The sequence below is a fragment of the Lutra lutra genome, chromosome 15 (assembly GCF_902655055.1).
Source record: "Lutra lutra chromosome 15, mLutLut1.2, whole genome shotgun sequence".
In the NCBI taxonomy this organism is placed as follows: Eukaryota; Metazoa; Chordata; class Mammalia; order Carnivora; family Mustelidae; genus Lutra; species Lutra lutra.
The window spans coordinates 24011148-24028109 of NC_062292.1; the positions used below are offsets into that span (position 1 = coordinate 24011148).

The window sequence follows — 16962 nt, forward strand, 5'->3', positions numbered from 1 at the left end:
GGCGGGCGGTCTGACCTGCTGATGATGCTCTTCATCTGGCTGTCCTTCTCCTCTTGTTGCCTGCGCAGGCGCTCCTCGCTGTCCTCCAGCCTGGCCTTGTACTCCAGGAGCAGCTTCTGCATCTGCTGCTCCTGCACCAGCAAGCGGCGTTCATACTCCTCCAGCCGCCGGCTGGACACTCGCAGGCGCTCCTTCAGCTTCGTAATTTCCTGCTCATACTGGAGCAGAAGAGAGGCATCAAAAACAAGGAGCGGGAGGGGGGCGCTGGAGTTATGGTGGTTTTCGAAATAGAGGTGGTTGGATTCTGTCTGAGCGGCCATTCCATGTGCTGCTAATATTTTTAAAAATGACCAGAAACCATAAATGGTAAAGGAGCTCTGTCCTCCCTCCCCCTAAAATCACATTTTTAATCTGAACTGGCATTCAATCTATATATTTATTTATCTCTTTCCAAATTAACTACCAGTTGCTACAAACTATATCCAATCTGTATCAAATGTGGGCAGGGGAAAAAAAAAAGATCAAGTACTCAGAAGCTTGTCAAATCACTTAAAGAAAGCCAAAAGCCAGTTGTCTACCAGGGAAAAGATTACTGTGTCATCACCTGTACTGGAGGACCTCTGACACATCCTGGCTCATCAGACTCTCATTCCTTCATTCTACTAGAATCAGCCCTTTAGAGAACAAGCAACACTTCTATAATGTTATGCTACTAAATCAATAGACAGAATCTGATGGCAAAGTAAGCTATTGCTGTGTTCTCCCCAACTATACAAGTGTAAAATATTCAGGTCACAAGCACTAAGCAAAAGGCCCACATATTCTCCAGGGCTCATGAATACCGCCTCTTGGCCCCTTTTCATGATGTGGTTCATTGGCTCAATTTGGTACTGTTGGCTGGAACACGTATGTCTGTTTTCTCACTAAAGCTTTATATAATAAATCCTCACTAAAGCTTTCTAGAGTCCTGGTCCTTTCTTGTATTGACAGTGCAATAGCTGGGGTGTGAGTACATTGGAATGTCACATTTCTAGGTGAGGTGAGAAGCATAAGCTTTCTTGTATATGATCTATTTAAATTAATGAGTAATTAATGATAAACCTGTACGGTGCTTTGTAAAATGTAAACTATTTTCACAGAATATCCCATTTAATTGACAATCAGGCAGTTAGCTTCTGCTTACCCAACATTATGATCCTAAACTACATTCTCTATCCAGAAGGTCAAAGATGACGATTTTCATGACCATTGAAAAGGCAGACCGCATCAGTAAGCATATTTTAGAATCATGCTGATAAGTTAGCAGGACCAGCTGTGTGGTTGTTAATTAAATGAGAGAATGCCATACATGATGTCAAGCCCCTTATTTGATAATCCTTTTTCTCCATAACAAACAGATATATATATATATATATATATATATATATATATATATAATATCTGTTTAAAAGTCAACAAAGAGCTAGACGTTCTTTATCCAGTGAAGGGAAAAGGCCAAAAAAAAAAAAAAAAAAAAGACAAAATCATTAAACAAGATCTGGAAAGGAAGTCTAGTCCAAGGATAATTCTGGCCTTGGTCGTAAGACTAACCATCAGTTTATAGAAACACTAAATACTCCCCCTCAATAGAAATGAATAGCAGAATGTCTCCAACTCAAGGTAACCTACATGAAAAGAAAATTAATCCTCCCACCCCAGCCTGACAGGCATTTTCTGTGTATTTTCACACAGAGACACTACTGACTTGTTATATACAGATGTGTATGTACTGGATAACATAAGAGATGGAGTTGAAACTGGGGAGGGAAAGAGATCACGCTGTTGGCTAGACAACCCTTCTGGTGGCCTATCACTGTGGGGGCAGGAAGCTAACGAAGGCAGGCTAGTTCTACCTTCTCAGCATGCTTGGATTCGTCTTGATTTTGCTCAGTCTCTTCCACATCCTCTTCATACTGCCCATTGTTCAGCACCCAGGCTGCTGTCCTCTCTACTGGGGACATTGTGGCAGAGTCCACAGGTGACTGTACCTGCATCAGAAACACATATTAGCATCTCCCCAAACAGCTCACTAGCTCGGTTTTGCAAATGGAGCTATTCTTGAAGGACAAAACTGTGATCTAATAAATATTCTCAGTTCTAAGCAATATTTTATTAAAGACAGGGCTGGGGGTGAGGAATGAGAATATCTCTTTGTATAAGAACACACTATTCTGAAGAGAAAAGCCTATGCACTACTTCCAGAAAAAGAAAGCCAAGGCCTTAAAATCGTTCATTAGTCCAATGGTCCAATTACCAATGAAATTTCAATGATGGTAAGAACGGGAGTAAAGGCCTGACTTGATGGCTGACTGCTCAGCTGAGGAAATGGCTGTGTAACCCAGAGATGATCGGGAACCAACAAACTGATTAATGCTAAACAAACCCACAAGATACCCATTTATTCATCAGAAAGCCAAGTCCGTAATTTTCACATTAATCATTTAGACAAAGAGAAAAATAAGAGGTATTGCTCATTTTTACAGAGTGCTGACTTCTTGATGGATGAAGACCACTCAGAAGTCTATACCTTAGACCACACAGTTTCTTGATGAATACAGGATCAAAACAATAGATATTGGATTAGTTTAAGGGATATTTCCATCCAGTTAGGATAGCTAGATAAATTGTCCTTTTCCAATACTGACATACAGAGTGATAGAAATTCTGGCTTTAGGTGGCAACCCTGGGTGCCTGGGTGGCTCAATTGGTTGAGCATCTGACTTTAGCTCAGGTCATGATTTCTGGGTCCTGGCATAGAGCCCCACATTGGGCTCTCTGCTCAGTGGGGAGTCTCTTCTCCCTCTGCTCCTCCCCACCACTCATGCTCTCTCTCTCAAATAAGTAAAATCTTTAAAAAAAAAAAAAAAAGGTCTGCCACTTAAACTGTCCCTTAATCTCTTCAATACTCTTTTCTTAATCTGCTGATTAGGAATATCACCCCCAAAATGACATGACCTATCCCGGTATCTCATAGAGAGTTGTAGTACTGAGTAAGATAATGTAATTGACAGGCCTTTGGAAACTACAGAGCTTGCATGTTACCATATTTATGTTTAGAAAACTGGCATTGGATATTACAATTTATATTAAGCTACTGAACAAGCTTTCAGTAGCAAGAACACGAACAAACTTGAACAAGAACAAGCTTTCTCTACAAATAATGCTAGAGATATAAAACAAATTATTTTTCTCCGGTGTGCTTGTGAGAGTGAGAGAGAGAGAATGAGGGAGGATGGGAGGGTGAGAAAGAAGGACAGAATACAGCATTGTATGTGAGTTAGCCTATTTATTTATTTTAAAAGATATTTATTTATTTATTAGACAGAGAGAGAGAGCCCAAATGCAAGTGAGAGTGTGCAAGCAGAGGGAGAGGCACGCAGAAGGAGAGGGAGAAGCAGACTCCCTGCTGAGCAGAGAGCCTGAGGGACAAGGGATGTGGGGCTTGGTCCCAGGACCCTGGGATCATGACCTGACCGAAGGCAGATGCTTCACTAACTGAGACTCCCAGGCATCCCTGAGTTAGCCTTTTTAGAATTAAAGTAGATTTCTATTTTGAGGACCAACACTGTGTAATCTCATAATTGGAGGGAATTTTCTTCCCCATGCAGGGCTATCTACTTTAAGATTATCTTTATGTCATTCTGAAATAGAATCCAGTTAAACTCTCTATAGATAGCTATTTTAAAAGAAGGGTTTTTTTTTTTTTTTTTTTTTTTTTTGATGACTTTGCAATTTAGAAAGACCAGATAAAAAGTACTGGTTGGGAGAAACCCTACAAGATACACGTACACAAGTCACAGAAGGGTGTGAAGCAGAACCTGGTTTGGCTGATTTGCAGATTACAGATATGTATCAATAAAAAGTGGCATCATGCCCGAGGCACATCTAAGCAATTGTTAATGGACTTCTAGAAGTTCCTCCTTTTTCTCCACTGTGTCAAGAAACATGTAGACATGGCTTAAATGTCAAGATCTTCAGTTCTTAAAAGTCTACCTCCATCTCCACTCTGGTATCTAGGTATGCTGTATACTTCACTCATTTGTGTATTGCTTTATTATTTTTGTCATAACCACATCATCACTGATATATTATTTATTATATCTTTAAAACAACTTTTTCCTGTTACCGAGTCCTTATGCTAAGTAATAACATCAGTACAATCACGAGTTTGAGGTTATATATGTTATATATTCATAAATATATTTTAATATTAATAGTTATATATTTTTCTAATACATGTTAAAATAATTACATGATTAATTAATAAGCATCTTGAATATACTTTATTTTTTATTTTTGTATATAATTTTGAGTATCAAACTTTATAAACACTGGTCTATAGGATAGAGTATCATCTATAAAGGAAGGTAATAATTATCCACATCAGAAGTTATTATGAGAAACAAATGAGTCAGCATGTAAAAGCATTTTATAAACGGCAGGATACTTTACACATCACCCCCCCACACCGCCCTGCCCCCGCCGACACACACACTTCTCCCCCTACTGGGTTCTAAAAGCAGAGCATAATAAACTGATTCAGCATTGGCAGAGAAAAATAGTTCTACGAGAGTTTTAGGTTCTTATTTGATATATGTACACCTGAAAGACAAAAGAATGTGGTTCTGAGTTTTAAAAAATTAATAGAAAGCCAATATTTAAAGGAGACAAACCCTTTTTAAATTTTATAATCTTATCATCTTTGCACCTGGGCACAGAAAAGCTGCTTTTCTGTGAAACCAGGATTTTGTATTATTCAATAGAGGTTTGAGATAAAGCAGGTACTAAAACTAATAACAACTTTACTGTTTGGAATTTATTACTTCAAGGCAGCTAATTCAATAGCTTTTTGCTTTATGTAGTTAACAAGATGCTGTGTGAATGGACTTTCTTTCCCAGTGATTTGTCAGGGGGTAGCTATTTACTGAGTGCCTAAATACGCACTGCACACTAAAGATATTCCTAAGAACACACTGAGGAGAGATCTCAGCCCCTAAAAGCATATTAAAACAGCAATGATGACTCCTTAGCACAATCTAGGCTTTGACTATTAGTGAGAAGCTGTAAAACAAGAGTTGGTTCATTCCACTGGTGATGGTGGTAGCTACCCTATCTTCAGAAGGGCTAAGAATGTCCAATGAATTTTAAGAGATTGTGTGATGGAATTGGGCATTTGGGTCTATTCCTATTTTATTGGTTGAATCTGATTTTCCATCACTTCCTAATTTAACGAAGCACTCTGCATGGCATATCGTAGGTGGCCAGTAACTGCTGAAAAATTATTAACTATTCCTGGTATTCATGGTAAAACCTTTACAACATCATAAAGAACAGAAAAGTAATACTGAACAAATAAAAAATAGTTAGAGGTGAGTTTTTTTTGTTGTTGTTTCTTTATTTAGAAAACTATATACTGCCTCTTCCATATTTTTAAAAATTGGTTTTGTATGTGCTGATCTTATTTCCCATTTAGATCATCAATCCTTGATGCATGGCACCATACTATACAGTTTATTTTTGAATGGTAGCAATGTAATTGCACAATAGATGCTCAATAAAATATTATTCACTTATTAATACTCTGGTTCTCTTTAGAATTTATTACTAAAGTATAATATATTACTAAGAGAAAGATACTATGTGTTTTTCCTCTAGTCCTTTGGACGTACATCAAAGGCTTTTCTTTAATGATTGTTCCACCTCCTTACAAGCTGGAGAAGATAGCAAACAGACCTGTACCCCTGGGGCAAATAATACATTATATGTTAATAATAATAATCAATAAAAAATCATTATCTCAAGTTTTTATCGTTAGTAGTTAATTAGTTATTATTTAGGCATTATTATAGATAGCAAAATTTATTATCTCCAGTTTATAGTCAAAGAGATTGGGAAAAGAGGTTGGCAAGTGCTTCAAATCCCATTTTGCTTAGCTATAGCCTTAGAAGAGTATTTATACCCATTGGCTTTCAACAGTAGGTCATTAAAGAAAAGGAAGGATAAAAAAGACAGAAGGAAAAGCAGTAGGAATTCCTAAGAGGGATATTTCTGCTTTGAGATAAAGCTGTATGGGTTTCTCTGGAAAAAATACTAATGCTTTAGGGCAAAAGGGCTGAGACAGCAGCTTCTCCGATCCTGTCATCAGTCATAGCCTGGCTATGCTGAGGACAATGGAGAACAGGCCAGTTCCTCTTCCTTGCGAGTATTTCCTAGATATACATAAGGCTTGTTGGTTGCATCTTCTCCGAAGTCTGAAACAGTCCAATTCTCATAATGAAGAGCCCTTCTGCTGTCAATACCAAAGAAAGGGCTGGCTAAGGAAGTCAGCTCTGAGGGTTCCTGAAGAGGCTGGTAGGAGAGGGCTCGACCCACACCACGTGAAAGCTGCATCCTTCTAACAGGACTGTCAAATTTGAATTTTTTATTTTATTTTATTTTATTTTATTTTTTAAAGATTTTATTTATTTATTTGACAGACAGAGATCACAAGTAAGCAGAGAGGCAGGCAGAGAGAGAGAGGAGGAAGCAGGCTCCCTGCAGAGCAGAGAGCCCGATGTGGGGCTCAATCCCAGGACCCTGGGATCATGACCTGAGCCAAAGGCAGAGGCTTTAACCCACTGAGCCACCCAGGTGCCCCAAATTTAAATTTTTTATTTTAAAAGCCTCTTCAAATTTGAATTTTTAAGGTTACATAACATGCTGTATCTGAACACATACACTGTAAATACAGTCTATTGTACACAGATAGTACGTGATGCATGAAAAACAAAATGGAGAGGAAAATGAGGGGGGAAAATCCAAATAAAGGCTGAAAAGGGTAAAAAAAATTGAAGGCAGTTTCCTGAAAACAACAACAAACCAAAAAAAAAAAAAAAAAAAAAAAAAAAAAAACCCAAACCCAAAACCTCTCTTCTCTGTAGATTGTTTCAACTAGGATTTGATTTCCTTCCTACTCAGTTCGTATATGAAGACTGAAGCCAGTGATGCCGCCAACAATGGGCACTCCTTTGTGCTAAGATACAGATGGAATCTGCATGGGACAGAGCCACCAATAATTACAGACGCCTACAGAACAATCCCCACAAAGAAAACCTCTAGTTTTGGGGAGAGACGAATTCCCCAACACAATTTGCAATTACAATATGTAAAGGAATTTGCCAAAACTGTGCTGATTATATAGAAATTCAGAGGCTTCACAGGAGTGAGAAAAGCAAGAAACCAGAAGACAAGGAATAAAAAATAACAACGTAAGTTGGAAAGAATAAACCAGCTGCATAGAAAAAGCCAATGTAGAAAAACCAGAAATTTGAGCAATAAAAATACAGTGATTTTTGCTGGAACGGATATGAGGTGGCACTACCAGCAAAGGCATAAACAAATATGAATATTTCAAGCTGTGCTAGGTCATCTCACCGTGTCTGTGCCTCACATCATGCCAGCGTAATACAGAAATACCCCAATTCATCGATGGCTTGTGGCACAAAACATTTTTAAATTGGTTGTTTGGAGACTGTGTGCATTTCTTGCCTCTAGTCTATCCAGACGGCCTTCTATTCACCCCCAGAAACATGTGCTGACTGCTTGTGTGATGGGTGCTACATTTTCCTACACCTAAATATTATAAATGACAATCAGTTCCAGATGGTCACACAGAAGGCTATGTAATTTGTAGTATTTATAAACCATGAGTCTGAGTCATGGGCCCTGGGAACTGAGGACTGTGTGATACAGAGGAATGGGCTAGCATTCCTCTTTTCTGTCCAGGGCTGGGCCTGAGTCAGCTTTTGGAAAACCAGGTTGGAGGGCCCTTTCCACTGTCCTGCCCCTCTCTGGCAATCTGATATTCTTCTCTATTCCTTATCCTTATCCTCAGGGACGCCATGCCAACTTAGCCACCCGCCACCCCTGACCACACCCCCCACACCCCGTGGATGTCTGTCTCCATGTCGTACTCCATCTCTAAAATCACTTATCCTTCCTTTCTCCTCTCAATAAACACTTTCTCTGAAAATAGCTGATCTCAACTAGAAGCTAGCATAAACATGTGGAAATGATCATGATGTAAATGACTGCCTTCTGACAAATTAAGCTTATGACATAATATGACATACATATGAAAGATATAGATATGCCTAAGCATTTTCTTTTTTTTTAAATTAAAGATTTTATTTATTTGAGAGAGAGAGAGAGAAAGAGAGAGCACGGCAGGGGGGAGAAGCAGACTCCCCATGGAGCTGGGAGCCCAATGCGGGACTCAATCCCGGGACTCTGGGATCATGACCTGAGCTGAAGGCAGTCGCTTAACCAACTGAGGCACCCAAGTACTCTGCATAAGCATTTTTATTGTAGATAATCTTTTTCCTTTTCTTTAAATGGAAATGTTCACTAAATCGAATGAATTGGGGGAGGGCCTGAGTGGCTCAATGGGTTAAGCGGCCGGCTCTTGGTTTCAGCTCAGGTCACCGTCTCAGGGTCCTCGGACTGAGCCCTGTGTTGCACTCTGGGCTCAGCAGGGAGTCTGTTCAAGAATTCTCCCTTTCCCTCTGCCCCTCCCCCAGGTCATGCTTGCTCTCTCTAAAATAAATAAATAAATCTTAAAAAAAAAAATCGAATGAATTGGGGAAATATAAACAAAATCAAAATGAGAAATTTAAGACTGAAAGGATTTCTCCAGAAATTTCTCCAGAAAGAATGACTGACTGGGAGATTCTGCCCAGGAAGTCGGCTTCGGGAATCAGCTTAAGTTAGTCATGCTTTTCATCTCTCCCTCTACTTCTGCACCCCAGAATTCTGTCAGTGCGCTAATTTTTTTTTTTTTTTAAACATTAACTATCAAACTAGGGGCAAGGTCTCTGATCAGAGCAGAATGGAGGCAGAAGCAGCCAAATTAGTAAATGCCTACCTATAAAAAACCAAATATATTAAAAAGATACACTGGGGTTTTACTGCATTCTCCTCTGACCAGTGGTTTTACTGACAAAAGGACGTATCATAGAACTCTTTCAATTACAAAGCTTCCTAGTACTTATAAAGTATGATTGGGTTTCAAAAAAAGGTCAGCAAATACAAAGGAGAAAAGTCTTTTTTAGATGAAAGATATTAAATGTATACATACACATATACATGTACTCCTCAGGTTATTAATTTGTTTCCAAAAGCAAAACACGTATTGGTGCCTCAGAATGTAATACGTAGGGAAGCCATGAATAATCAAATTCTTGGGAAAATTTTTTATGTATTAAGAAGAAAAGTCTGGAAATCTTAAGACTTGGTGTGACTGGGCTTACCCATGCAAATAGAAGGAATGTGTAAATGGTTAGCATATATGTCAATCAGCTATGTTTCTATCTTGCTATCCCTCTCCTTTACCTTGCCTTTGTAGGTGTTCAGTTGTTTATTTTTCTAGCCATCTCCAGGAAAAGGCACATGAGACTTGTCATGTCCAGAGGGAGGTGGGGGATGGAGTAGAGAGCAGTTACATTAACTGCTCGGTTCAGAAAGCAGAAGAAGTTTGTTCTGGAAACTAAGGGGAAAAAAAAATTAAGGAGGATTAATGTCCGGATTCCCCAAATATATTCTAGTTGATCTGACTCTAGGTTTTGTAGTGCATGTGTTCTAATTATTCATTCAACACTGATCTGTTCTCAGTGCAAACCCAGGTAGCAGCTCAGCTGCCTGCAGAGAAGGAAAAGCCCTCTGCGTGGTTGTTAGTCTCCTGACGGGAATGAGTCAAGCCACGTTCTGCTGCCTCACCTCACCAGAAGCCTCCCAGACTTTTCATTTCCTCTTTTCATTTCAAAGTTGCAGAAAATATTTTTCAGTGGAAATCAGATTTCCTAATGATTTATATACAAAGAACCAGGGAGACAGCTGGACCGGTGGAAGCCAGACCCTCCGGCCCTCGCCCCTACCTGCTGCGTCTGCTGTCTCTGGATGGCTCTCACTTGGGAACGGGGGCTCTCCCTGGAGGAGGAGGACTGCTGCTGGGACCGGCTCCCGTTCTGCACAGGCTCAGCCACCAGCGCCGCAGATGCACCGACATGCTCCCCGTGCTCCGTAGGAAGCGCTGTGCGGCAGGGATGGCGGGGCTTTGGCTCGGGCACCTAACCCAGCCTGGTCCATCTTCCGGATGTGGGCCTGCCCGGTGCTGTTCTGCCGCGGCAGAGCAAGAGGGACGTGCCTGTCTGGCATGGTGTGCCGCCTGGAGAAGTCCTCACTCTGGGTGCTGCGTTTGGTGAAATCTTCCATGCTGCTATTGCTGGGCCCGCTGAGCTTGAAATCCTCACTGTTACTTTGGCTTCTGGAACTGGCAGTGCTTAGATTCTCCAAACTGGAATCCACAGAGGCCTTTGGCATTGCTGGAATTGGGTTATTGAGGTGATAGACAGGGTTCTGGAAGGACAAGGGCTGGAGGCTGCCTGGCTGGTTCAGGGCTGGGTGCAGGGGCCTTCTCACTTGGGGCGCACTCTGGGGGGTGCTCTGGGTCTCCCGCAGTTGTTTGATGCTGGCCACCTGCGTGATGGAAAGCTGGCTTCCCGTCAGGCGCACAGGCACGTCAAGCATGACAGACGCGTGCTCCACCTGAGCGGTGTGGGGGTCCTGGAGGTCCATGAGGGAGATGCTCCGGCCGTTAGGAAGGCTGCTTTCCTTTTCATCCTTTTCAGAGTAAGTCATGCTCTGGGAGGAGGCCTGCTGAACCAGCAGTAATGTCTTCCCTCTGAAATAGCTATCTGTGTTGTCCTGGCTTGGAGATTTGAGTTTATGCAAATCACTGTGGAAAAAGAGGGTCCTTAATTACCCTTGAGGCAAATTCAAAACAGTTTTAAGATTTCTCAACCCAAGGCATAAGAACATTCCTGAAGGCTCATAGGCCCAATGTGGAGACTTATGTTGGTTTCTAAACTCAGATTTCATTGTTACAATTCTTTAAAAATCCACTATTTCGGGGTGCCTGGGTGGCTCAGTGGGTTAAAGCCTCTGCCTTCGGCTCAGGTCATGATCTCAGGGTCCTGGGATCGAGCCCCGCATCGGGCTCTCTGCTCAATGGAAAGCTGCTTCCCCCTCTCTTTCTGCCTGCCTCTCTGCCTGCTGGTGATCTCTGTCTGTCAAATAAATAAATAAAATCTTAAAAAAAAAAAAGTCCAACATTTGTAGTTTCTCTCCAAAGGTGGGGAATAACACTGTGTACACCACTCCATCATTGTTTTCGATTTGTACCAGAATTCTAGTCATTTCCTACTTAGGGTTTACACCCTCCCGAGCTATTCCAATTAAGAGTTAATTGGTTCTGTCTAAACCTTCAAGAGGAGGGAGCAGCGCTGTGTGTACAATCAAAAGGGTCCCTACCAAAGGCCCAAGTCTCCCCAGTCCAGAAAAGAGAGTCAGTCTAAGCATCAACATTGTATCTACCTATCCAGCTGACACAGTCAAAATGATGTTAACAGAGGTTCTCTAGATTTTTGAGTGCTATAATATATGAAAATATAAATGTCATAGAGCCCTTAATCTTCCATTAAGCTGGGCCTAGAGGGTTTTTTTTTTTAATGTTTGTTGACTATATTATAACTCTACGATATCATTCTAGAAAATAAGTATCCTAAATCTTGTGTATTATTATGAAAAACAACTGGATTTATCTCAGGTCAGATGATGCTTTCCAATTAATCATGACTTTCAGGTTGTAAATTCAACAAGTAAGTTAAACAGATTTCTGCCAAATCTTGAAGCATTATCTCTCTCTGAGACAACAGTTTCAAGTCTCATACCTGTCAGTGGGGTCTTCAAATATTTTCTGCAGCCCAGAGGAGAGGCTTCCACTGACGTTCGGACTGGAGTTATGCTCAGTGAAGCGTCTCAGTTGCTGTTGTATTGGCGTAGGATTAGTCAGAGACTTGGTGATATCAGCAAGAACTCGAGGGAGAGGTCCCAACTTTGCCACGGTCGCCTGTAGGAAGGAATTTTCACCCTAATTGGATAATAAGCATTGCGACATCCACCAAGGATTGTTTTTGGGACAGCGATGCCCATTGATGGAGGGGTGTAGGTTGGAGGGAAGGGTAGGTGTTTGCATATGGGAAGTGGCAGGTTCATAATGCATTGTTATGGAGCAGCAAAACCATGGCGTCGCGATGAATGGAGGAGACGAAACAAGGTGCAGCAGGCATCGAGGAAAGAAAGGAAATAGAAATTAGGATTATGCAAATAAAAATTAAAAGACATGCTCAAAACAACCAAACTACTGCCATTCCAACTAAAATAGGCATGCAAAGCAAACTAAATCTTTGGGAGGCTAGTAGGTCAAGGTTGGGGGGTGGGTAGGGGAAGAACCAGACACCTTCTGACCAAAGGACTTCAAGACCAGAGGATTGGCTAATGTGATGAAACTTCCAAAGAAAAGGCATCGTGTGAGAAAAGAAATGCATGCCAACATACAAGAAGGTGTTGCATTCAGGGGTCCACAGCACTGCAGGGCACACAGCTGATATTGCCATCCACTATCCCATTTACTTTTGGGAACTCAGACCTATTGTCAACTGGGTTTGTGGCCGCATGACAATATTTTTTTAAGCAGCAAAATCAGGTAAACTCTATGGGATGTGTCTAAGATTTACTCCTGGTTCCCAGGCCGAAACACAGATTAAAAAGGAGAAGGTATGTTGACATAGCAAAGCCTGTTAAAAAAAGGCCATGACCCTACATCAGCCAGGCCTATTTCATGAGATTACTATCTCTGCATCCCACTGATGCGGTTATTCGACAAAGAGTCGCTTTTTAGTATTGGCTTGATCCATCTCAATCATTTTTTTCTTTGGGGAATTCTTATTCTCATGGAGTCTTACGGGACTCCTCAACTCTCAGGCAGCTTTACACGGCTGCCTCTGGGTCTCCTGTGTCTTCTCCATAACTGAAACTCTTTGACTCTGCTCAGATGGGTAGAGTCGCTGCTCAAACGCCACTCAAAGACTAGCCTTGCTCAACTTTCTTGAGCCATGATTCATATTCAAGGAATTGCCCTCAGCACAGCCACAACTCCAAGTCTAGCTAGCATTTCTACAAGTGAAGAAGGGGTCCTTAAGAATACAAAACAGTTTATTATTTACAAATGGTAGAACACCCTACCATTTACATTGCCTCAGGAAATTACTTTTTACTAATAGGTCTTACTCCCCCCATTTTTTTTTTTTTTTTTTTTTTGGTTACTCCCCACACTTTACTGGGGGGAGTAACCAAATTAGGAACATTTAACAACATTGTTAAGGATAATAGGAAAATGGAGGAAAACAAATACATTCTTATCACAAAAAGTAACTTTGTCTTCTGAAGTTATTCTAACATACCACCACACCTATTTATGAAGTACCTGTAGCAAACAAAAACATCAATAAATAATTATTGTGATAAACCTAGCTCAAATCTAAGACTACTTTCCATTACAAACTCTATTTTTTTTTAAAAATTCCAGAAGGAAGAAAATGATTGGCATGGTATATATTTAGTTATTAATATAATATATAATAAAATTCTTATATACTCAGAAAATAAATGATTAATAGTATTTTCTCTTTTTTAAATTCCTATCTGTAGAGAAAGAAAACATCAGAATTTTCAGATCCCATGTAACCCAGTAGTACTAATAGTTATATCGAACCCTCTAACTTGCATAATAAAAAAAGTCTCATGAGTGAAACAAATTAAACATGATAATCTCAGTATTTTTCTAAGTCCACACTTCTGTTAGAATTATTATATGAGGTTTCATCATCTTATCCTGCTATCATGAATAAATATGCATTTAGCAATGTTTATGTTGGTTTCTAGGCAAGCTTTTAGACACGTTATATATAATGTTCTATACATTATTTATTTATAGAAATATACACCCCATTAATTCAAATAATTACTTAAAATATATGTTAATAATTTCATGGCCTTCTAGAATTTCTTGGTTTGTAGGACACATTATTTACTCAGAATAGGTAACTACTTATTCCCAGACTTCTAGCACAAAAAGGTTGCTTTCAACTAGCAGAAAGCACAAATGCTGTCACTCTGTAGATACCCTTCAGAATTTAGGTACGTTAAAGTTCTCTAACTCCCAGGTCCCATTATGCTTCCAACCTACTTTACCTTATCAAGTTGGGAAACTACTTCCCACAGTAAGGAATGCAAAACTGAAAGCTCTCGGCCCAGATCAATGTAACCATCAAAGCCTGGGGTGTTTGAGATGGTGTCTGGATTAGAGATCTCCAAAAGAAAGCGCTTCATTCCACCCCATTCATGTTCTAAAAAATCATTCATGAATGCCATGTATTCTTCTTTGTTACCAAATCTGAGGTAGAGGGAGAGAAAATGGGAAAGGACATGTTTGAGATGTTTGAGTTGACTTTACACTGAACTTGAAATTATTTTTTTAATTTAATTTTTTAAATTTAAGTTCAATTAGCCAACATAGAGTACCTCATTAGTTTCAGATGTAGTGTTCATGATTCATCAGTTGCATATAACACCCAGTGCTCATCTCATCATGTGCCCAGTTTTTTATCTTTATGTTGAGGAGGTAAGTGACTAATTTATAATCTTTAAGTGCTAAATGCTAAAATATACTTTCTTAATACTGATGTAAAACTAAAACACTTTGCATAACTTTCTATACTCCGTTGGCTAAAGCTAAATCTTTTTTTTTCTGTTATTTAAAGCTCTCTGTAAATAACCTCCATTTGCCTACCAAATGCTAATGAGTATAAACCTTCAATATTGCTAGCTTCTTCAGAGTCTCCCAAATATATACCCCTTCTCCAAGACATTGCTCATGCTATTTATTTTTGCTACAGAAGAACTTCTCTTCTTTGTCTATCTAAAGTCTAGTTATTTTCAGGGCCTTGCTTAAGCCCAGAAAACTTCTTCTAAAATAAACTAGAAATAATTTTTATCAGAATTAACATAAATATGGGTAAATAGGTCTATTTCTTTGTTGGCTCTTAAATAGGGTACACAAAGTTCAAATAGTGCACTTCTAGAAGTCACTATTTATATTAAAAAGTCACTATTTATGCTAGAAAACAATCTGTCTCACCGAAGTTCTAATTTTTTTCTTCAATACACTGCAAATACAGAATCTTGTCTTTTTAGAAACAATGAAAAGTGGCAAGAAAAAGGTGTGAGTGGACACACACTGTCACCCAAACGTATCCGCTGTTTATAATTTGAGTGCATTTCCTCCCCAATGGTTTCCTAACTTCCTTTCAAAAAATTTTAAATCTATAGAAAAGCTGAAAGACTATATAACAAACAACCATATGCATTCGTCTATATTAATCAACTGTTAACATGGTGCCAAGTTTGCTTTCACTTTCTCTCTTTACACACACTTTTTTTTTTTTGGCTGAACTATTTTAAACTAAGTTGCAGACATAAACTCTAAATACATTAGTGCCCATTTCTCCAGAATAAGGAATATCTCTTACATAAACCAATGCCATTATCACACTAAAACTTTAAAAAATCATTATCTATAAATCATCTTATATATAGCCCACATTTAATTGTCCCCAAAATGACTTTTATAGATTTTTTTCTAATTCAGATCCAATCAAGGTTCAAGCATCCAGTGTTTTTAAATATAGAACAGTCCCTCTCCATCTTTTCAATTTTTCATGACATTGACTTTTTCTGAAGGGCCCAGGTCAATTGTCTTAGATAATGTAAACACTGAGTTTGTCAGATGGTTTTTATACTTAGGTTTTTGTTTTAACATATTTCTGGAATAACAGCATATATATTTTCTAGTATCCTTTTTCATTTCTCCTGAAGTTTATAGCACTTTTCATTGAGTACAATTATATCTTCATCATTTACCATATTACTGGATATATTCTACTGAACGTACGTACCATGGGCTATTTAATCACTCCTTTAAAATGAATAATTAAACTGTTTCCTTCTTTTTTCCTTTTTTTTAATACCACCACAATGAAAATCTTGTACTATGAGTAATGAGGCTCCCCACTCCCATCCAAACTTTAGGTGTCATGTATTTTTTAAAACAATGTTTTTAAAAAAGTGCTTCTGGTAGTGACACCTACTTGGCAAAGTTAGCCAGGTTCTGAATGACCTTGGCAATCAGAGTCAGGGTACGAGATGTGCGGTCATCAGGATACTCCTGCATAAGGTTGAAGAGACTGGGGGACATGATGGCGGGCACAGGAAACGGAGAAGAAACAATGAGGCCTGATGAGCCCGCTCACTGATGTCCTGCTTGCCGCGGGTCAGGCACTGCTGCTTCATGATGCAAACACTTCTTCAACTCACGAGGGAAAACACTGGGGAAGGAAAAAGATCAAACCTCTAAATATGAAAGTAGCATAATGCAAGAAAACACAAGTGATCCCATTCTGGCCCAGCACGCCTCTGCTCTAGAGCCAGACTGAGATGAGAGCTTAGTAGAGAGAATTCTGCCTGATTCATAGCTTACAGTTGGTGGAAAATTGACCAAAGTCCAGATGGAGCCTGTAAACCCAAAGCTACAAAACTCAGGGATTAGTGTAAATTTAGTTTTGCAAAGTGGGAAAATGGCATGAGGCTCCTGACTAAACCATCTGGTTTAACAGAGCATACCATAATCTCTCTAAAGAGTGTTCAGCAAAACTCTTCCAAAATCTCACCAATCGCTGGGGCTGGAGCAATGCAAAAATCATTAACACAACTGTTTAACACTAGTAAATATTTTAGAAAGCCACTCAAATACTTTTGGTATTAGAGGATGTGGTGCTAATAGTCTGGGGAAATACTGTATTTATGCAGGTACTGCTGCTTACAGTGGGGATTTGGATTTTAGAGAGGAGACTCCATCAGGGAAACCTTCCATCTTCCCCCAAGCCCTTCCTTTGGCTGGGAAAGGCTACCGTTAGCACTGCGATGACTTCC

General features: G+C 39.6%; 1 protein-coding gene across 1 annotated transcript in view; it reads right to left on the reverse strand.

The window, feature by feature from the left end:
• The window catches only part of RASAL2 (RAS protein activator like 2), a 359939-nt gene that overhangs the window by 12507 nt on the left and 330470 nt on the right, over positions 1-16962 (reverse strand). Inside the window, 10 exon segments of the mRNA XM_047703675.1 lie at positions 16-218; positions 1893-2027; positions 9951-10072; positions 10075-10101; positions 10104-10810; positions 11805-11983; positions 14167-14368; positions 16122-16233; positions 16236-16333; positions 16335-16358. Of these exon segments, the coding sequence (XP_047559631.1) occupies positions 16-218; positions 1893-2027; positions 9951-10072; positions 10075-10101; positions 10104-10810; positions 11805-11983; positions 14167-14368; positions 16122-16233; positions 16236-16333; positions 16335-16358 (1809 nt within the window).